The sequence below is a fragment of the Mytilus trossulus genome, chromosome 3 (genome assembly GCF_036588685.1).
Source record: "Mytilus trossulus isolate FHL-02 chromosome 3, PNRI_Mtr1.1.1.hap1, whole genome shotgun sequence".
In the NCBI taxonomy this organism is placed as follows: domain Eukaryota; kingdom Metazoa; phylum Mollusca; class Bivalvia; order Mytilida; family Mytilidae; genus Mytilus; species Mytilus trossulus.
Window position 1 is genome coordinate 33,406,364 of NC_086375.1, and position 24,461 is coordinate 33,430,824.

General features: G+C 31.8%; 1 protein-coding gene across 1 annotated transcript in view; it reads left to right on the forward strand.

Moving 5' to 3' along the window:
* Positions 1-7,892: 7,892 nt before the first annotated feature.
* Positions 7,893-24,461, forward strand: part of LOC134710697 (protein turtle homolog B-like) — a 35,390-nt gene continuing 18,821 nt past the window's right edge. The window contains exons 1-7 of the mRNA XM_063571088.1: positions 7,893-7,914; positions 15,216-15,503; positions 17,935-18,213; positions 20,020-20,277; positions 21,561-21,857; positions 22,898-23,224; positions 23,542-23,814. Of these exons, the coding sequence (XP_063427158.1) occupies positions 7,893-7,914; positions 15,216-15,503; positions 17,935-18,213; positions 20,020-20,277; positions 21,561-21,857; positions 22,898-23,224; positions 23,542-23,814 (1,744 nt within the window). The remainder of the gene's footprint in view (positions 7,915-15,215; positions 15,504-17,934; positions 18,214-20,019; positions 20,278-21,560; positions 21,858-22,897; positions 23,225-23,541; positions 23,815-24,461) is intronic.

Here is a 24,461-nt window from a genome sequence, read left to right on the forward strand (position 1 = left end):
TATCTTATATATCAGGAATATGGCTTTTGTTTTCTGTTTTTTTATTGTTTGGGAATTTGATTTTATCATTTGATAATGGGCCTTTTGTTTTGAATTTTGCTTGAAGTTCGGTATTTTTGTTATTTTACTTTTTAGATCTTCCAGCATCACTCCTTTTTATGCATTTTGAATTAGTATTGTATACCAAGTATATCTGCAGAATGTTAAAACGTTTTCACCCGGTTGCATACGGTCATGTTCTGTAAAGGTACCGTTCGTGACAGTTAAATCATTATAAAATCTTGTTTTTTGGTGGTATCGTCCATATTTTGCTAATTTAAAAACAAAAATGTGTGATGCTCTTTATTTACACAATTGTTTTAGTCGTTAAAACCACTGATGAGTCCATTCTTAGAAGAAACGCGTGAACAATTATTAGCCAAAATAAGCATTTCTTGAATTGTTTGCAGCGTGTATAGTGGCATTACTTTTGCATTTAAACATGCTAAAAAGTAAAATCACAAAAATACTGAACTCAGAGGAGAATCCAAATGGAAAGTCCATAATAAAGGCAACAGTAGTATACCGCTGTTCAAAACTAATAAATCAAAACAAAAAATAAAATAAAATCGGGGTAACAAACTAAAACCGAGGGAAACGCATTTAATATAAGAGGAAAACAACGACACAACACTAGAATGTAACACACACAGAAACGGATCAAGCATCAGACGGCACATGACAAAACACATCAAAAATGAATGGACAAGTACTGACATATTCCTGACTTGGTACAGGCATTTTCAAATGAGAAAATGGTGGATTAAACATGGTTTTAACGCTCTAAACCTCTCACGTGAACTAAACAGACATAATAAAAAAAATAGTCAAAATATGGGTACAGCAGTCATCTTCGTGTAACGATTTTAAAAGGAACAATTTAATAGATGTTAATTATCTTTTATCTTAAAACATTGTAATTTGTTTTTTCTTTCAAACATTATTAGTGTCCCGGTTAGACATTACATCTAATTGTTTATGAAAACCGGAAACTTATACATTTTTTCAATTAAACATGGAAGTCATTCACTATTTCGCAGACAAATCGATTAGCTCACTCAGGTAGTGACCTTTAGCTGATTTTATGTGTTTCTAATCACGATTATAATGACAGAGAGCTGCAACGTATCGAGAGAAGAATTCTGCAAAATCAATTATAAAGACAATCAAAAATTATCTTGATACAGAACAATGTGGATCACCAGCTGAAACTCCAAAGGCACAAGCAACTTATTTACTAACTGGTCATCAAACATTTTTAAAACTTGATTTCATGTAACTAATTTTGATTTCAAATTTTATCGAAAGAATAAGAAAAGTCACAGAAAGAAAGTACTACTATTACTTGATTTTTTAGTGAACCGAAATACAGATAAAATTTATAATTGCTGATTAAATATTGATAATTCTATAACATAATTTATAATCATATACATATACTAGTTTATTTCGTTGTAAGTAGTTGAAAACGTGTTTAAAAACAACTCGCTCCATCCCCCCGCCGGCCAAGACAACTTAAAAGAAAAATGTATCTATATCTTTACAATTATAACCTTTTGCCTAAGATTATAGGAATACAAGAAGAATGTGTTTAGGGAAACGAAACCGATGCTCAAGCTCTGCTATTTTCTAAGATAAAAAAGGAGCAGAAATTTACAACGGTAAATGACTCACTGCCCTATTTTTTACTCTCTCTGCATGTTGTGATTGTGAGCATTGTATATGAAAATTAAGAAAAACCCTCAAAGTTAAAAACAATATTGGAATATGGAGAAAGATCAGATGTCATATGTTTTTGTTTTCTACGTATAACGTCCAAAGCCGAATATTTGAAAGATAAGGATGAATAAAACCAAAACAGTTGAAGTTTTTTCGGCGCCTTTTATAAAGTATAAGTTTTGTTTGAATAGAATAAGAATAATCTTTAGTTAATGCCTTCAACGTCAATAGGTCATTGTTGAAATGTTGTCACGTTATCAATTATATCACAGTTACGTACTTTTATAGTATCTGCTCTATTCTCCATTACCGTATTGGGTCTTTTTGTATCAACGGTTGGTTTTGGTTTGAAATGAAACTTTTATCATGAAAAAAAGATTTAAGTGTAAAACATGTAAAGCCATATTAATAAAAAAGTATATGTGTACGCACATAATTATGTTTGACCAACAACACAACTATTAGAACGTAAGCTCCGGAGAAATGTCACATGATGATTTGATGATTTACGGAAATAATTCATTTAGTCATTAATCTCAGTAAACACAGTCGGATAAATACAGCAGATTGCAGTCCCTCTGTGAAATGACAATATTTTGAATTTTAATTGTAGTTTAAGGAAATAGACAAAGAGAAACCTTTCATTAGTAACTAGGAATTACATTACATCAGATTTAGGTAAGTCGTAGAAGTCTTGCAATCCAAAACCATAAATTTGAAATTCGAAATCACAATTTTTGCTTAGTTATTTTTGTCATCTTTTCTGACATTGGAGTCGGACTTCTTTTAAACTGAGTTTTACTGTGCGTTTTGCTGTGTGTTTGTTTTTCATCATTGGCTTGAGGTTAACACACCTCTGGGTACCAGATTTTCTCGCCGTGTTGGAAACCCATGGGTGGACTTCGGCTGTACTCTGCCCTTTGGTCTAGTCCAGCTGATTCGTGCATATTTTCAAAAGAATTGTGGGTTTGATGATAAAAGCATGAAACTTTGCACAAAGGTTAACATGTATATGGTGGTCAATTAAGGCTATGGACCCACTCTGAAAAATACAAAATGGCGGAAATTTTCAAAATGGCGGACAGATGCTATAAATTGCACAAATTTTAAAAAAACAAAGCAAGGAAATTTGAAACTTTATCTTTTTAGAGAAAACACAACACACGAAATCATTTCAGACTAATGCTATCACCATTTCGAACTATTAAATAATTTTCAAAATGGTGGACATTTTAAAAATGGCCGCCAAAACAATTTTTTTAAATGCACAAAACCAAAACTTTTCTTAATACTTTAACCTTTTTTTTTTTTTTTTATCAAATTCTACTTCAAAGTTCAAACACATTTCTTCACGGAAGTAATTACACTTCTTCAGTTGTGAAATTATATCCATAATAGATTGGCCATCAAGTGGCTGTTATATTCTACACTATTTTGAAAAAAGTGCTGTACATAACAGCATGGCCTTCATACAATTGTATCGTCCACAACGTCCATTTTCAATTTTACAGCCACACTTTATCAGCTCATTACAAAAGACCGAAGCTTATTGCAATGATGTCCAATCGCGTATCCACATCTGTGTTTTGTCTTTCTGCCACCCCATTCACTCGGTGAATCTGTTTGGGAGATGGTTCTAGACATTTCCCCAAACAAAGCTTGCCGTGTAAACATCTCGTTTTGGATGTTCTAGTAAAGCAGATTACGATGGAAGAAAGTTATGTATTGCCCTTCCTTTCCTATTGAAAAAGATCTTTCCGTGTTGTTCACCTTCGTATATTCACAAGTTTTATCATACATCAGTATAGCATATCACTCTATCAGAAGCATGAAATTGGTAACAACATTTGGTATGCTATTCTATTTAATGTTTCAAACACAGGTGTAATATCTTCAAAAGAAATCCAGGTATCCGAAGCAGTTTTCTTTCCTTTGATAGCAAACGACGATACTTGATCACAACCTGAAACTCTCCAAAAGCAATCCAAAACTCATTAACCTCAATTTCATTGACAATAGAACAATAGAACAATAACTACGACATCCGTATCAACAGTCTGCAATACAACTCGTTTAAGACTATCTCCTACAGCATCATCACACACATGCAGCATCATCCGTGTACTACTTCTTCATATGTGCACGGTGATAATTTACTTTTAACTTTTGGTAATCTGCCTAGAACATCAGTTCCTTTCGTAGTTATCAAACTGTTTTTGTTCATATACCCTCTTGCTGAAGCTACTAATTGTTCAGCTAAATATATTAACAGCGGAACTCTTGAATCTGGTAGGACACGTCTTCTCACACCTTTGCCTCTTTTACATCTTGTTAAGGCTTTCAATCTATTTGAGAAATACTCATTCAAAGCTAAATCAAATTGACTTACAAAACGCAACTGATCATGTATGTAAGATTGAAATATTTTTTTCAAATGTATTACTTCCACGGGGTTTCAATATATTAATGATTGCTGCGCCATCTATGACCAAAAAGTCTGCATTTGCTGCCTCCTTGACTAGCACTGACAATCGTTCCAATGGAACTAACAGGTCAGATTTCGATTGTAGACACATTTCTCCAAAATGTGAAAGAACTGGAGGATATGATTGGTTGCCATGTCAAAAGAATTCATCTGAGTCATCTTTTCTTACTTGGCATGACACATATAATTGTGAAAACAAAGAACAGTAAACTGTTTTGCTTCAATGATGTCATCTGCTGTTTGTCTTTGTTTTGGTCTTCGGTTGTTTTTGACCTAACAGCAAGAACTTGGTTTGTTTTATTGGTACATAGAGCGACTTTGATCTTTTTTCGAGTCTTTCAGTTACAAACTGATGGTATTGTTCTTTTCCAAGATTTTCTACTTTTCTTATAGTCTTACAAACACGTGAATCAACAATGTCTCGTGTACTAGTATCTAGAATCAGCAACACTTCGCATTTGCTCCTAAAAAGGATTGCCCATTTTCTCAAAAATGGCACTCAAAGCTTTACTTGGTTTGAGAAAGCTGCTTGTTTCTTTTTCTTTTTTGTTTGTTCATGATGACGAATATCAGCTTCTTAAATCTGATCTCTTTTGATCCATTCTTGTGAAGTTTGGAATTAGTTGATTACTCTAGCCATTTCCAGTCCAGACACCATCCAACGCTGAAGTTGTGCCATATTTCCAGCCAAGCTTTCTCCTTTGACAAGTTTATTGTTTGGTTGTGTGCTTGGTCTATATCAATAGAGGAAAATTTACTATGCGAGTTATGCAACACAAACTTGCAATTTCCAAATTATGTTGCAACACTTGGGGCTGTTTCGTTCAATGCCATCATATCCCGTACATGTACTGGAAGCCACCTTGCATAGTTTGAATGGTTGAAAGCAAAGAACCATGGAATAATCTGTGGCATAGAATCTTTGTATAACTTGAAGTTCACTTCTCTTAATGATCTTAAAAACAGCAGAATGTACAAACCCAATGACCAAAAGTGAAAAAGTGGACTTTCAATTTCTCTCAGCTCACGTCATTCCTTAAAAGTAACATCAATATCTACTTCAGGGTTGCGTGCTTCCATACACAGCCAGTATGATCATGGCATAAGACTGTACTGTACACTTGCAGTTACCTCATGGACGTGTCGTGTTCTAGAGACATTAGACGCTCTCAAAAACGAATCTGCTGTTACTGATGGTGCTATGTTCGCTTGACTGAAGGCACTTGTCCAACCACTATTTTCTAACCAATCGCCTATGGTTCTAAGCGCTGCTATTTCTATGTGAACACCTCCAAACAGGACTACAATTTTTTTTTCAGAAAATATATTTGGCCAATTTCACTGAATCGAATTCGCAAGTGCATAGAGAGGCTTATCACAATTGATCACTGGTATCTGTCCAGGATTAAGAAATTAAACACATTGTTTTGCTATATTCACTGAATGTTAAATCATTACGATCGATTTAGCTTCTTCCTGAAACATGGGTAACAGTGATCTGATATCTAAAGGTGCATTGCTATCTTTTGTGGATTGACTAGCATGGAAAGCTGAAAGGAATATTCAATGTTTTCAATGTGATCTGTTTCAATTTTGGTATTCACATGATCAAGTCTCCTGTAACAGTATGTTGTTTACTTTATATTGTGTTAGTAATAAGCCGTATAGTTTTCTAATACGCATGTGTGCATACAGACAGGAGAATATGCAATTAAAATAGCAAAATTAATTAGATGCTTTGAGTAGATCTCCTGAATAGAATTAACGATACCAATTTTTTGGCACCAGATGCGCATTTCGTCAATACATGTCTCTTCAGTGATGCTCGTGGCCAAAATAATTGAAATCCAAAGCTTATATAAAAGATGAAGAGCTATATTCCAAAAGGTCCAAAAAGTGTAGTCATATCCATGAAAGGAATCAAAGCTTTGCATGAGGGAGAAACATTCCTTGAAGACTCGCTATAAAAGAAAAAATCTTCGGTCATTGTCATTGTTGCAGAGCCAATACTTTGTTGTGTTAATTTACTTTTAGTCCCAACCTGCTCACCACTCTCTCCTTTTCTCTTCTGCTTTTCATGCCTGTCAATCTTTTGTAAACACATATTTCTACATGTTTTGTTATATTTTGCATTGTGCATCTGCAAGTTTGAAGCCAAACCATTTTCACCAATAAAATGTTCTAATCTAATGGGAATTGGAACCATTCAATTAGCTGACATAGTTTAAAATTGTTTCAAGTGTTTTGTATCCTGTTCCTACCTCTATCTCAGATTTTTTGCTATTAGTAGGACACTGTAAATTTGCTTTAGTCTTTTCTTGGCAAAAAATAAATTTTTCCAGATATTATGATGGTGATGGTAATTCAGGATCTACAATTGTATACCGTTTTGACATTGCTAACACTACTAGTTTATATCTCAAAATATACAGCTACAAGACTACCAATACCTTAAATGACAAAATAAATTTTATTTGTTCATAATGCAACCATGTTACCCTACATTTAAACCAAAAAGAATCTTATGGTAACCTAGTATTAGTCAAATTTGTTAATTTTGATACATGTTGGTGGCCATCTTGAAAAAAGCCACCATTTTTGAAATTTCAAGGTAGGTTCATAGCTAATAATGTTGAGAATCCCCCTCCCTACTACCATGCCAAATTTGATGCTTTTATCATGAACCTAACAGTTATTTCACCATTCAGCTGTAAATTTTGATATATGATGGCGGCCATCTTGAAAAAAAACGCCATTTTGAATTTTCAAGGTGGGTCCATAGCTAATAATGTTTAGAATACCTATCCCTACTACCATGCCAAATTTGATGCTTTTATCATCAAACCCACAATTATTTCACCAATCAGCCGGACTAGTCGGGTTGTTGTCTCTTTGACACATTTCACCATTTTCATTCTCATTTTATTACTCTTGTCTCTTTTTATATTGGTATGTTGATGATGTGACACCATATTAAGTTCTATCATATTTGTCTATCCTGTTACCCATAGCAGTGTTGCATTTTTAAGACGTTTCTGTAAGATGTTGTCTATCCTGTAACTGTAACTATAGTAACCATAATAACATAAAAGACAACAGGATAGTTATTTTTTTTTCATTTGTGAATGCTACTTTAAAATAACAACTATCTTTGATTAAGTGATAATGTGTATTTGTTCGATTTTGGTTTCGAACATATTACTACACTTTTATAAGTATAATATGGGTGTAATTAATAAATATGTTTGTAACACCATAGAAATGACAAATAAGTACTCGTAAATGTATTTTCATATGACATGACTTACTAGATGTGCACATGATGTTCATTTAAAATTGGTATTTTAACAGTTTAATAATAAGTTAATTTACTAGGGGCGGATACACAAATAATTGTCAAATATAACTTGTCATGAACATTCCAAACGCTTATTATTACTCTATCATAAAATTCAAGGAAAGGTAGAGAATTCCGAAAACAAAATTGTCACAATGTTGACTAGAAAAGGTTAAACGCTTAAATGAAACCACGTATATACACAGTGTACAAGCGGACAGTGACACAAAACGGAAGTTGCTGATCTGTCCGACGGCGATCGGCTCGTTGTTTTTCAAAAAAATATAGAATATCAACACAAAGTGTCCCATAATGGATTGTTCAGCAGCTCAAGGTAAGTGAATAACTACAATGATGTATTTTTGACCATTTAAAGCTTATTTTATGCTTTTAGCATCAACCGTCTTTTTAAAATAACTCCTGATCATGAAGAGGGGTCAAAATTTTGCGATTTTTCGAGTCATAAATCTTAACAAAACTCCGAAAATTCAAACATTTTCAAGATTTATAATCGATACATAGTTGAATAATCATATTCCGCATACACACACAAAAGTTTGGTTCATTTTTTTTTTATTATATTGTCACAATTGAATCTTTTCTATTCAAAGTGTACTGTCCGCCTCGTTGCCACCGTATGTTTTCATACTGTCCGATTCGTTGGTCATATTCATGATCGATATCTTAAGCAAAAGTAAGATTGAAACATGCAATTTATCCACATTCATGACCGATTTCCTAGGAAATATCAACATTTATAAAATGTTACTGATTATTACATATAAAAAGCATTGTTAATGCATGCACATGCAAATTTAATATACGTTTCTCTAGTTTGTTTTAGGAAAATGGGGCACGTAGGTGATTTTTATGGTATATTTATTCATACATTCATGTGGAACATTGTTATTTTTATCACTTAAAAACATAAATAGGGGTAATAACTTTTCATGAAAAATACAACCATGCAACAAAAGTTATTTCTAGGCCTTTTATAGCTGACTATGCGGTATGGGCTTTGCTCATTGTTGAAGGCCGTACGGTGACCTATAGTTGTTCATTTCTGTGTCATTTAATTTGTTCTCTTGTTTAGAGTTGTCTCATTGGCAATTACACCAAATCTTCTTTTTTATATTTATAAACGTTTGACACAGAAAATCAAAACAATAGTTTTTTACACCCAGTTTGCGTCTTATTTCACCAATAATCAAACAAATCTCATGGCTTGGAATTCAAGTCAAACAGAATCAATTGAAAAGTTACGGTGTACTTGAATGGTCCATGAGTTTGTTTTCCTATTGCCTTAGTAGAGGTAAGAATACTTATATACACACATTTAACATGAAGTATGCGGTGAAGCCTTTCTTGTTAAATTTTTTATCATAACTTGCATTTATTCTGTATGAGTTATTATTCAATTCTTATATGTACAAATCATCGATTAAATAAATTGATATGAATACATTCACGTTACTTAATACATGTATTTGTAATCGCTTAGGCAGTTGCGGATTCAGGCGGTCGGGGGTCCGGGGTTGGGAACCCTAGTTACTTTTTTTTTAATCTTTCATCTGGGTATGAATTCTCTCTTAACAATTTCTGGATCCGCTCCTGAATTATATTTTTGTAAGTTTAAAAAACACGAATATCAGTGAAATTAACAAATATGGAAAATATGGGGCAAAAAATACCCGTCCCCATGTACCTACGATTACATCTATGTTATAGTATACATTATGATCGAAATGTTAAAGTCTGATCACGGATGCAAAGTAAGAGCGTATTTTCCTTTTGAAATGTCTGTGAAGAAAAGGACACGATAATTTTAAATTATTACATGGCATTTTCCATATCGACCCTGGTATCAGCCCTAGACTTCCATATCAAGCCAGAGGGCTTTAGCCCTCTGGCTTGATATGGGTCGAAGGCTGAAACCAGGGCCGATATGTAAAATGACATGTCATGATCTATTTATCACATATTTCCAAGTTTACTGGGGCTGATATGGATTTTCAAAAGCTAATATCGATTCTCAAGGGCTGATATCGATTTTCAAAGGCTGATATCGATTTCAAGGGCTGATATCAATTTTCAGGGGCTGATATGGATTTTCGGGGGCTGATATGGATATTGGAAAATAGCCAACTTTAACTTCCTGCTTTATCTGACCATGCAAAAGCATACATATCAGTTCAAAATGTGTGATAAAAATATATATAAATGCTTTGATAATTATGCTGAACGATTTATCAAATATAAATCAAGGAAGTTATCAAATATTATTATGTTCTAAACATTACACGCCGTATACCAACATGGCATAAGCTGAACAAAAACGGGCGTGGGCCCCCAGGCCATCCTTATCGGTTTTAATTTCATTTAAAATTTACAGAGATTGCGGGTCAACTTGTTTTGTGTCCGCTCCTCCATTCTTGATGCAAACATTAGTGGGACCCCTTTTATTTTTATAAAATCTGGATCCGCCTCTTATTGGTCATATGCTTTAAGTAAATCTTTTATGACCATATCTAAATCTATATCTTGATTGTAACCTGCGTCATCGAAGTGAAAGAAAGTCTCGTAACCGCTATACTTCGTCATTCACTCCGTCCGTCCGTCCGTCCGTCCGTCCGTCAAACCATACGAAATACTTTGGTATATTACCAAAGTTTTCTGATCATCTTTAAACAAGAATTATTTTACATTAAATGTGGACCTTGTGATTAATTTTGTGAGTTGTAGCGTGTAAGTTATTTTCAAATCTGCATGCTAACACAGGGGCCGGTAACATACTGTTTAAAAACAAATTTTACACTGTCGTTAATTTGCCATTCACCTATTTCCTGTTTGAAAATACTTTGAAAATCAACGAAACATTGTATAAGGGAATATTGTTCGCCAGTGTTTAATGGTTGTTTTTTTTAAAGACTATTCTTTTATATTTGCTGTGTTGAACTTGGTTGTAGCATGTAAGCATTTGTATACGCCGTAACGCAAACGATGAATACGAGCAGCAGACATTAGTAAAGGTTCTGGAAGAGTGACCAATGTCCCCCTTTAATTGACACGAGATCCAAGCTGAATATATAATCTATAAATATTTTCCATATATAATCATAGACAGTATCTGTGTTGAATAAAGTTTAAATGTGGATAAATTGCATGTTTCAATCTTACTTTTGCTTAAGATATCGATCATGAATATGACCAACGAATCGGACAGTATGAAAACATACGGTGGCAACGAGGCGGACAGTACACTTTGAATAGAAAAGATTCAATTGTGACAATATAATAAAAAAAAAATGAACCAAACTTTTGTGTGTGTATGCGGAATATGATTATTCAACTATGTATCGATTAAAAATCTTGAAAATGTTTGAATTTTCGGAGTTTTGTTAAGATTTATGACTCGAAAAATCGCAAAATTTTGACCCCTCTTCATGATCAGGAGTTATTTTAAAAAGACGGTTGATGCTAAAAGCATAAAATAAGCTTTAAATGGTCAAAAATACATCATTGTAGTTATTCACTTACCTTGAGCTGCTGAACAATCCATTATGGGACACTTTGTGTTGATATTCTATATTTTTTTGAAAAACAACGAGCCGATCGCCGTCGGACAGATCAGCAACTTCCGTTTTGTGTCACTGTCCGCTTGTACACTGTGATATAAGTTGGATAACAGTTTTACAAAACAAAATTATTTTATCACGAAAACTATTGATACTGTACTAAAGATGATTAAATGTTGTAAATTGTCTAAGAAAAAAATAAGTTTAATGTAACTAAATGTGTTATCCTCTTTAAATAAATTATATATTACATGTAAAATCATTGATATAATAATCAGAATAATAACTCAAAATTGTTTTATCATGCAATATTTGTGACAAGAAGAAACATAAAAAAAACAGGTTCTCACGTCTGCTATAGATGCACAAAAAAGACAAATAAGGATCCATAGTAAGAATAATTCTAACAACAAGAATAAAACAGACGTTCAAAAAGAACATTTTTTTTAATTTCTTTTTATTTTATCAGGATACAGACTAAGATAAATTCAAAACAAAAAACAATTATCAGCGCCAATGGACAGTTGCTGGTTCAGAAATATTCTAAATTTAATAGTGTTCTCCAGTGGTAAGTGTCAAACAATTCTTTGCAGCTTAAATTAATCTGTCGACTAAAATCTATCTGTTATTTTTGTGTTGCTGAATGTTACAAGAAGGTTTTTTTTTTCGTTAAAAAAGCCATTTTACAAGCCACGCATCGTATATATGATATCCATGATATTTTTTGTTGTTTACGAACTGTCTCCCAGTTATGATCAATCACTATGTTTCATCTCATAGAAGGTAAGGAGCAGTACAGAAGATTAGTATATGTTTAAACTCTCACATTTGGGGACATATAAATGTTCAAAATATGCCACACAGCCCTATGTTTAACCTTTGAGTATATAGTAGCGCATCATCTTTGTGATCTAGGATATATATATTTTTTTTACATAACTTCAAAGTCAAAGTGTCACAGTTTTAGACACAAATGCAGTTCCTATGAAAAATTGCGCTGTATATTTTTACAGATTTGCAACCTAGAACATGCAAAGGCTATTCCAGGTTGGTTTACATTGTTATCGAATAAATGACGATTGATTGATTGATTGTTGGTGGCTTAACGTCCAGTGGCAAATATTTCATGCATATTCAGAACGAGAACAAGTTCACATAAATACAATAGGTAGGTTGATATAAAAGAGGCCATCTGGGATGATGGTCGGGAAAATTTGGACTGCAAATGAGGGTATATTGGATAGGGACAGAAATTTTGACTTGCAACAGGCCACCTACGGACCCCTCAAAGAGTTGTTGCAAGGGTTCTTAAAGTGCAAAGAGCTTGGCACTCTCTTTACACGAGGCATCGACGATAACTTGTAGTAAAAAAATACATGATTACTGAATACATAAAGTTGCATAGCGAAATGAAAATGATTTCATAGACAATAGTTGTTAATCGTTGGAAGATATCAACTTTTTTTGTAAAAGACTTAGAAACAGGTGTTTTGTGAGCTTCGGCGAGCTCTGGCTGCTGTTTCTAGCCAAGTAGACAAACGGCTGATGTTTGAATACACTAAACAGTTCTTTTCTTCTTCCTGCAATTTATTTGAAAGACAGTAAAACTCTAATTCAATGCATTTATTTTATATTAAAAGTCCTTTGAGACCAGCGAAGTAATATTAAAAGAAAATCACACAGTCAGCTGATGACTGGTACGCAGTAAATAATCTGCCATGGTCAACAATTTTACATCGCTTAAAGTTAATAATTATTATCATAACATAACAACTAATTTCAACATTCGAAAGAAATAAGAAAACATTTTCCGATTGCAGACAATAGTATTTGTTTTGTCCTAGGCTTCAGAATTTCGAACTGACCGTGCATTCACTGATTATTGGCATTGTTGCATGATTGATTTTGTCACGGATTTGTATTTAGACCACCATTCTTTTTTTATTTGGGAACACGGAAGGATACAGGACTTAAAAGCGGAATTAATATTGTCCATAATTAGATAAATTGAACAGGATACAATACTTAGAATTTGACACGGAAAAAAATATTGCAATAACAAAATTAGGAAATGAGGAAAGCTGTCGGAATGAATAGTTAAAAATTAGAACACGATTGTTGTTATATATATGTTGCAAACATTTCTGTACTTGGTTAAGTTAAATCAAATGAAGATGGAATGGCATACATTTAGGCAAAAGAATAACAGTCCGAAACCAGGTTGAAATAGAACAAAAGAATCGAAGCTCTTTGTTAGAGAAGGCGATTATGTTTACTGTATTGTTTACTATAGTGACAGATTTTTAAAAAGTTAATAGAAACAAACAAAATTTCAATTTTCTTCTCAATTACGAGGTGTTTTATTTTAAAATCACTATTTGCATAAGTTTTCAATCTATCTAGACTTAGTTAGGCAGAACAATTAGATATCAAGTCGACGACATGGGTATCTTTCAAGTTGGATGAAGAAAATGCATAACCTCCGATTTTTAAAAAACAATTACCACTGACGGAAAACATATGAATCTATCAGTTCGGTAATTTTCGTGTCTGCCCTTCCAAATATGTGACTGAAGAAAAAATTCAAAAAATAGGTTACAATTGTATCGAAAAGAGAAAATCGAGTGCACCTTTTTGTGTTAGGGCGTGTTTGAGTTGAGTATGTTGTCTTGATATCGTACAAAGTAGGAATATTTCATATATCGTCTCGCTTCAGATTCTATCATTTTTATATATGAAAGCTACAGGTTGACTTTTTAACACAAAAAAATAATAGTACTATAAGATGAAATATATGGGTCAAGTGAAATACCTATCTAATGAATCACAAAAACAGAGAAGGTGTGTTCGAACAGCTATTTTTTTACTAAAAGTACTTGACGACAGTCTTTCAAGTTGGATGATGAAAATGCATATCTTCGAAAATATATATTATTTTGTGTGTGATAACTAGGGTTTATAGTTTGCATACACTAAAAAATTCTAGTCTGCCCTTCCAGGAAATATTTAATGAGAATTTTTTAAAATGTTTATGAATTTTCAAAAATTCCATCTGACAACCGATCAGACAATAGTTTTAAGTTGAATCAATACAGACAAGATCATTAACTGATGCTCATTAGCTAGTTGAAACATTTGTCTTTTAAAATATAACTGACATATTAGGATCGTATTGGTGCAATGTGGATAAATTAATCGATTTCCAAGAGCAAAATTGGTAGCGCGTCATCCCTACAATGGCTTCCATTTCTGCGATTGTGAAAATGAACTGGCGTAATGGGGAGATAATTTTGACGAAGTAGAATCCTGACTGATTAGAGTCAATTTTTACTTACTAATAAGAATTCCTTAGATGCTAAAATCGTTGCTTCAATTGCATATCAACTGTTAAACGAAACAAAAAAATACTTGCATTTTCTGGTATATTAATCAGCGCAATATATTTGAAAACTAAAGACGCCGGCGATTAGTTATTATATGGTTCTTGACATTACATCATTAACATATGTGACGTTATATACCTTAATAGGTCAATTACTGGCCACGTTATGAGAAAAATCTACTGACGAAAGGAGGATCATTTTAAGAATATTGTAATGAGTTTGTATTTCCCTCAAAGAAAAGCGTGTATAAAGGTAGTATGCCAAATTCAAGTAACAAATAAAATAGTACCTCATGCATTATTAGTTACATAATTATATATACGGGGTCAGTAAATACCATATAGGGCTCGAGCGAACATAGATTGTGAGCATGATTTTCACTTCTTTGAATACTTAAATGAAATTCATCTATATAACAGTTCCAACCTTAAGTATCGGGTTTTGCCCTTGTAGAAATAAAGGAATTACCCAGGTCAATAATCTTTTTTTTAAAATAACTCCGGAAAATATTGAATTATTCTAAATGTATTACTGTCTTGAATATACATTTCTTTGTTATTGCGTTTTCAATGTACATATCTACTTGTTATAATTAGTACACAATTATGAAAAATAACGATAAGATAAATAGAAAAACCTTTTCAACAAGACAGTAATTCACATAAATTGTATTACAGATTTAGTGTTAACCAAGGAAATAATTTACAGGACGGTAGGGTCTACAGTCGAACTGGTTTGTCCTATTATTTCTGCACGAGCCATAAGTTGGTTAGGGCCACCAAGTTATCAGGAATACGCTGTAGGGACAGACATATTTCCAGAAGTATCCAATCAAGTGGCTGTTAGTGAAACTGCTGCAGATAAAAAGTCCATTTTACTTATTCACCGTTTCAGAAAAGACAATAGTGGAGATTACAAATGTACTGATGGTATTGATAAAAAGGAATTTAGCTTAATTAACAAAAGTAAGATTTAAAATGGATGATTTTTCTTCAAAAAATACAATTCAGATTTACTAAATGTGTGTACTTTTTTAGTGTATAAATATTAAGAATGTTCAAAATTTAAAATGTTTTTCAGTTCAGTTCAATTTATTGAATAATACGTCACGGCGCTCATTAATAATAATTTGATAGGCATGAAAAAAAACCTTTTGAAATTCTTTCAGTACATGCAATAATCAAAAAAGGTTTCCTTGTGTAGTCTTGTATATTTTATTTTGTATAGAGGACCTCTTTTTCAATTTATCTCTACATTAATGACATTTCTTTCTTTTAACTTGAATATCCTAACATCCGGCAATAAGATAATTTTTTTTACATATATTAAATAATTTTTTTTCGATAAAATGCATGTTGGATATATAAAGGCAACAGTAGTATACTGCTGTTCGAAACTCATAAATCGATAGAAAAAAAACCAAATCAGGGTTACAAACTAAAACTAAGAAAAACGCATAAAATATAAGAGGAGAACAATGACACAGCATTAAAACGTAACACACACAGAAACGAAATAAGCATCAGACAAAATCCGATGAGAATAACAAATATAATATCAAAACTAAATTCATGAATTTGGGATAGAAAAGTACCGTGACACGTCTTACAGTATTGTGAATTCACACCAATAAAAGAGGAAACAAACGACACCTCAACAGAAAAACAACGTTAAAATGTAACACTCACAGAAACGAACTATAATATAACAATGGCCATATTCCTCACTTGGTACAGGACATGTTTTAAAGAAAAAAAATGGTGGGTTGAACTTGGTTTTATGGTATGCCGAACCTCTCGCTTTAATGGCATTGTCAAACACAACAGTAAAATGACAACACAGCATTAAAGGACTACAATACAAATTAAAAGGAGAACATATTGAAAAAAAAACACACTAATAAAAGCTAACAAAAGGCACCAGGTTGAAAATTTAATGCGTCATTAGTGCATCTCGTCCACACAAGTCTTACTAGTGACGCCCACACAAGTCTTACTAGTGACACCCACACACAAAAGTTCGGATTCCAAAACAAGTACAAAGTTGAACAGCACTGAGGACCAAAATTTAAAAAAAAGGTGGACTAAATACGGCTAGGGTTTCCTGCTTGGAATAAGAACATCCTTATCACTCAGAATAATTCATACTTTGCATAAAGTAAATTTTATAAAAATCGCTATATAACAGATATACATGACAAAACTGAAGTATTAACAAATGACAGAAAAAAAACCGGATTCATTACATAAACCAACATATTCCAACACAAAAAATAGACACACCGAGTTAGCCAAGGCCTCAATGAAAAAGTGACGTCACATTTCAAAATGTAAAAAAGCACAAAAATGACGTCACATTTGAAATTCTATAACAGCACACAAAAAATTACGCCCCATTTGTAAAATTATGAAACAGCACACAAAAAATTACGTCACATTTAAATGACTAAAATTATTTATAAAAAATTAGATAGAATTAGGTTGATGGATTTCCTATATTTCACTCAGAGATTTGACACTCGCATATAGATTAGCGAGATGAATCAAGTTCATTTGATTTTATTATAACTCACATTTTAACATAGTTAATATATATATTTGTATAAACCGTAACATGCTTAGTAAGCTATCCTAGTATTAGAATAAGAATAAAAAAATATTTAGAAATAAAAAAAAAAAAAGAAGTAGAGAAATGTATCTGCCAATAAGTAAGATTGTTGAAGGCATATTTAAAATATGAAATAAAGGATATAACATTTAAAAAAAGTTTAGTTTTGAAAAAAAAAGTTAATATTGCTCTGGTATTTCTTTACCACTGTTATCCTCAATGCTCTTCAACTTTGTACTTTTTTTGGCTTTATAAATATTTTGATATGAGCATCACTGATGAGTCTTATGTAGACGCGCGTCTGGCGTACAAAATTATAATCCTGGTACCTTTGATAACAATAAGTAATTGATTGTTGCTGCTTATTGGCCATTGACTTATATAATTTGCATATTCCGGATAAGAACACATTTAAATGATTAGTAAAAATAGGTATGTTCTGATACTGGAAATTCGAATTGTGCGATTTCCATCACAAAAGAAGAGATTTGACACTCGCATATAGATAAGCGAGATGAATCAAAGCGCTTCATGTCTTAAATTCCCTTTTTACTCGCTTTATTAAACTTTGTTATAGTCATGTGCCATTAAATTATTTAATTGAGGTTGTGTTAAATCTTCATAATTTATTAAATTGATAGAAATGGACACACAAAAATATATTTAAACGACTAACACACTTTTTTTTAACATAAAACTAAGAAGATTTACATTATTGCATTTATTAGCATTGCATTAAGACAACAGAAATAAATGAACAGTTTTACTAACTTTTCTTGATTTATCTAGGAAATCCATCAAACTTGGTAATAAGTAATAAGACAGATGACAAAACTACTACAGTTGAAGGAAAAGAACATAATCTAGAATGTAGGGTGACCAGTGGACAACCTGGAGGCAATATTACTTGGTCTACGGATGGAGTTGTTGTTGCAAGAAATGAACCTAGTTTTGTTATTCACAGGTTAACACCTAACAGATCTGATAATGGAAAGATATTCGAATGTGAAGCTTTTAACAGCGACGGTGAGAAAATATTGGAAGCATCAGTCCGTATTGAAGTCTTTTGTAAGTTCGTTTGTTTTAATTATAATTCACACTTTAACATAGTTATGATACAAATATATATTCGTATAAACAAAAATGCTAAGACGGCGTGCACAAAGCTGAGTCCACAAACGTAACGTCTTCAAATAGCTAAAATCATTTACGACGTCGGCATTTCCCCCCGAGAAAACGTAAGCGTAACAAAAACACTGGACACGTAGTTTATCACATAATTTTGAAAATAAAAGTTCAACAAGTGTCATTTTTTCGAACAACAAAGTACAGCAAATGCACATTCTGAAAATCTAAGAAAATACATGCTAAGAGCAGTGTAAAGGAATTAATAAGCGACTATATCGTAGACCCTATTCAGAAAATAGCGTTAAAAAGTCGTTTCTTTAAACTGTAACATAATAGCTAGACATTTAAAAAATTCCGGTGTTAAGTCTGGACTATCGAATCATTCATATTTTGCGGATTGTTTTAAACCTCTTGTTTTGCACATTTCGAATATCGAGTCATTTCGATGTAAGAAAATAGCAAGTACATATTTTTTTTCACCGATTCTTCCCTTTTCTGATATTAATCCTTCCAAATTACTACTTGTTACACATAACGAATTACATTCCAAACTCATCCACAATGTCAGATTTTGAATTTTTTCAGGTGAAGTTCGTATGTTATCATATTCCGAATCCGAAAAAAAATATTGTACGAAAATGCAGGAATATGTTGAATTTGTACAAATTTTAGGTCAAAAACTATATTTTATGCTTATTTAATGTTACAAGTTACATATGTTTTTGCCGTTTTTTCTATGTTCGTTTCATTCTTTATAGATTTAATTTTGATAATCTTTTTAATCAAGTGGATTTTAATAGCTGGCTCTAATCGTTTTATCATTAAAAAAACTTCCTTTTTAAAATATATGTTTGACACGGTTGTATAAAGCTACTTTTAAAAGCGCATTTTACAGGGGCCGTCAACTTTGTGCACGCCGTCTAAGTAAGCTATCCTAGTATTAAAATAAAACAAAATTAGAAATAAAATACTTAAAAAGAAACTAGAAAAATGAATCTGCCCATAAGTAAATTTTAATTAGCTTTAACAAGGCCAAATGTCTCAACACGTCATTCAGCTGTTATGTGTGATTGTTGAAGGCTTTACAAAATATGAAATAAAGGATTGTAGGGCATTTCGGACAAAAACGATATGATTTGTATTCAAAAAGACATAACGCTTTTTTTTCTCAGCAGAGTTTCTTTTTGATAATTCCTCCTCCATTTTCTTTTTACTCAAACTAAATTATAATAACGATTTTGAGATATCTTAAGGGGTTTATAGCATAGTTATTTAGGGTAAACAAATATAATTATTGTTTGAATCTTATGATTCACACATGGAACTATGCATTTTGAGTAAATGTATATATATTTTATAAAAATGACCATTATTTGAAATAAGTTGCGGTTTTTTTTCATGTGAGGAGCTGTTTAACAAGAGGAAATATTAAAGAATAATAGTATATGTTTGTTAAGAAAGGGTCTACCATTATTTTTAATGATATCACCTATTTTAAAATCTTTCTTTGGAAGTCTTCTGCGATATTGTTGTTTAACCTTAGTAATTAACTTACATTCATACACCTGTCGAAACATTTTACCCCTCAGCTAATTTCTTTTTGAAAACTTGCACAATTAAACTAGAAATCGTTTAACACAGTTACAAATATCATTGTTAAAAACACCATATTTTTCATTATCATATTCCACATTATAATTAATGTTTGTTATAATAATGACAAACTCGTCGTTTTTGTTAATTCAGATATTCCAAAGATAACCTTCAGTCCCAGTCAAACGATAACTGTGAAAGAAGGTGAGGACACACAACTAATTTGCATCAATGATGGGAACGATCCAGACACAACAACTGTCTGGAAAATACAACGTACAGAAACAATTATCTCAAACAATGATACATTAAAGTTTAAAAGGGTTAAACGGACAGATGCCGGCCTATACATATGCATGGTTCAAACAAAAGCAGGTGTTTATAAAGAAAATGCAAAGGTTGTTGTGCAGTGTAAGTAATGAATTGCACTTTATGGAAAAATGGTAAAGTAGGCGTTATATCTTATTTTTCACATTTTATATAAGTAATTTTCGAATTAAAAAGACCCCCGTTCATTATATACTCAAGCTCAAAGAAACAACATACATACATATACCTGAAAACATTTAGTTTATAAAATAAAGTAATGTAACATCTGAAAAAAAATATATAGCAGAAGCTAAGATTATAGATATTTAAATGAACCAAAATAAAAAAGATAATATTTGAATATTGTTAAATGTCGGCGACAGTGTGAATACCCTTATCAAACAAATCTATCGGCAGTTAAAGAAGCAAAAACTCAAGACATTATATATTTATATGTTCGCGTTAGTAAGTTCGTATTACGCATTTTAGTGGATAATTAATGCGACTGTTTTTAAAACCTGATCTTGCTCTCATATATACATAAATATAACAGATCAGATCATATTTACATTTTAAGATTAATCACAAATTTTCAATAGGTTATTGATGTGTTATCTTTGACGATAAAATCACTAACTGTATAAATTTAGGAATTATTTGTAAAGTTTGTATGTAAGCGAAAAAGTTTACATAACAGTAACTCGTGAACGTGCATAATAATTCTTAACGTAAACAATTGCTATTATTGTCTTTCAATTTGAACATTCTTGGATTTTTAAAGAAATCAATTCTATGGTATCATATATGAGCTTATGATACCACTGCTGGTGGATGTTTCGTTCCCGAGGGTATCACCAGCCCAGTAGTCAACACTTCAGTGTTGACATGAATATCAATAATGGGGTCATTTTTATAAATTTCCTGTGTACAAAACTATGATTTTTTTCGAAAAACTAAGGATTTTCTTATCCCAGGCATAGATTACCGTAGCCGTATTTGGCACAACTTTTTGGAATTTTGGATCCTCAATGCTCTTCAACTTTGTACTTGTTTGGCTTTATAAATAATTTGATATGAGCGTCACTGATGAGTCTTATGCAGACGAAACGCGCGTCTGGCGTACTAAATTATAATCCTGGTACCTTTGATAACTATTAACATTGACAATGAAAGAATTTCGAAATGTCAACCAAGGAAACGAACTGTACACATTCAATTATTTGTATGTGTTCAAATCACACATTTTAACTGTAACTGTTTTTCAGTCCCAACCATTTATAACATTTAGATCGTCGAGTACTTTATAATTTTGCAGTCTTTATAAGTATCATGAAATGTTTTATTTCGTTGTACAAATAAACTCAAAGGAATTTGTTGAATTCTAGATGCTCCAACTATCGATATTCAATATGTTCCGACAGAAAGAAAAATGAAGTGTATTCCAAGTGGTGTCCCAGATAGATACGTATATAAGGACTGGGAACATACAACAGAATACAACGATCATATAAGGTTTTTACCGATAACCAAAGAAGGGAATAACGCAATTTTAACTATTCCTAAACATGAGACTGGAAAAGATCATCAACGAGATCGAGGTTTATACATTTGTCGGGCTTCGAATAACATATCATCAAGTGATGGAATGTTTGTTGTGAAAAAGTACAATTTGAATTTTAAGGGTAAGTTTATTTTACTTATTTCTTATTTGTGATTAAGAACATATATATTGTGAAAACAATTATGTATTCGTTAGAAAGCAAACATTTTGCGTTTAATAATTGCAGAGAAGAATAATAATAAAAGCAGGATGGTCAATTTTACAAACGTCAAATCAAAGGAGAACCATGATCTAAAAGATTTAGACAGGATAGATGTGTTATTCAACTGATTATGAGATTTAATGTTATGTTTAGTTTAAAATGAACTGAATTACAATTATTTAGAGATCAACAAATTACTTATCAATGACAAACAATATTTTTTGAAGAACTAGTACAAGACAAGATAAAATTTGTTAAAACTCAAAAAAATATTTAGTGAATCTTTATGTTATGGATGCACACCATATTGAGATTGCACTGCCTAAGAGTAAAATTATTGTAAACAAAATAATATCATCAGGCCTGATTGAAGTAATAAAGCTATAAATAAGGGATTTTTTCGAAGTGGTTTAACCTCTAAAGAAGTTCCAATGTCTTTATCACGACTTTACATATTGTTTTAATAGGAAAGTTATCTGTCCATGAAAGGATACAATCGGTACTAAGATTTAAATGCTTTTTTTTTCAATCATGACAAACTGTTAAAAATTTCCCATAGAATTAGTTGTGATATTTATATCAGTAAAATCTGACTTATTTTGGCACCTTCCATTATTAATTAGTATACAAATGTTTATATTTTTGCTGAAACTTTTGTTCCCGTGAGCCCCCTTATTAAAAAAAGTAAAAACACAAAAATACTGAACTCAGAGGAAAATCAATTCGGAAAGTCCATAATCACATGACAAAATCAAATAACAAAACGCATCAAAAACAAATGGACAAGAACTGTCATATTCCTGACTTGGTACAGGCATTTATGATGCATTTTGTAACGTCAGTTTTTGTAGTTAATTTTCATTACTTTTGCGATGTAGTACAAAGTTATAATACATGTAATACCCTTACAATTGAAAAAAAAACACTTTGTTTATTTTCTATAATATCAACCTTTTTAGGCAAACCTTACTTTGCCAGCTCTACTGAAAACATTCAATTTGGAGCTTATCTTAAAACTGCAATGATAAAGATACATTTTGTGAGTGTCCCTGAATATAACAGTTACGACGTTTATAAGAATGAAAGCAGATTCACAGGATATAATGAATCCCTTCACAGAAATATGAATCTGACGGATACTGTATATGGAAAAAATGTATCGGTGAAAGGAAACATCATATCTTTACAGATACAAATCGACACTTTAGATGATTTTAACCTGTATAAAGTAGTTGTCAAGAATGCAGAAGGATCCTCGCACCATACAATACAACTTGTTTCTGCAAGTAAGTTCAAACTTTAAATTCTGATAACCTTTTTTAAAGTTACTAGTATATAATTAATCAAACATATTTAACTCTTTTCGGCTGTTTAAAATTTTTGTTCTATTTTTTGGTGTCATTTTGCAAGTCAGGTGAATTACATTTAAGAACTTTTACATTTCATCATGAAGTAGTCCTGTACACGTGATAACACACATTAATAGAATAACTTTTCTATATTGTTTAAGATAATATTTCAGCTTAACTGTATATCTAGGTTGAACTTGTATTTCAAAATAACAGATACTTAACAAAGAAACATTGATTTCAACTTTTTGTAGGTGCTCCATATATGCCAATTATTCTTCAAACATCAGCAAAACAAACCCAGATTTTTGTTTTGTGGAAGCCAGGATTTGATGGTGGCTATCTTCAATGGTTTACAGTTGAATATAAAGAAATAGGAGAAACTTACTGGAACAATCAAATAACGAATTCATCGAACGTGATAGTTATTGGTGGATTAAAGCCAACAACTAGATACCTTATTCGAGTATTTGCAACAAACATAATCGCTGATAGTAACAGAACAAAAGAAATTCTAATACAAACAGGTAATGTAGCTATGCAGTTGATTTATTTAAAGCATATTTATTTTATATAAATGTTTGATTATACTAAAATTGGTTATATAACAAGCCTAGCCTGCAGTGTTAGAATCGTGGCAAAAAAAGTATTCATACAGAAAAATATTCCAAGGCATCGTAGCGGAAAAAATCACACAATGCACGTTACTCAGATACTATCATGTTCAATTTATACAAAATTGATAGCCGTCTATATTTCAAATTTAAACGAAAATACAGAAATCTAGTTTTTGTTTAGAAATTATTCGTTCTACCAACTTCCAATTCATAAAATTAACTTGTTTTATTTTCTAAAATATTTTTGGTAAATTGTGTTTCTTGTAATTATAGCATTCGGTAAAACTTATTTAAATCTTTTCATACTTTTTTATATTAACTTATGAACATTTTCATACCCAAACTGAGAGTTCACTTAATCATATAGTTTCACTCAGGATTAATATTTTAATAGCATTACTGAAGTACGCAACTCTAAATTAACGACACGATTCACGTTTCTTTTTATTTTTTAATGAGTACACTACATGTATCAGCATATTGCCAACGTGGATCATTGAGATTTGTAAGACAAGGATGCTACAATGCTTTGAAAATTAAAGAGAAATAAATTCAGG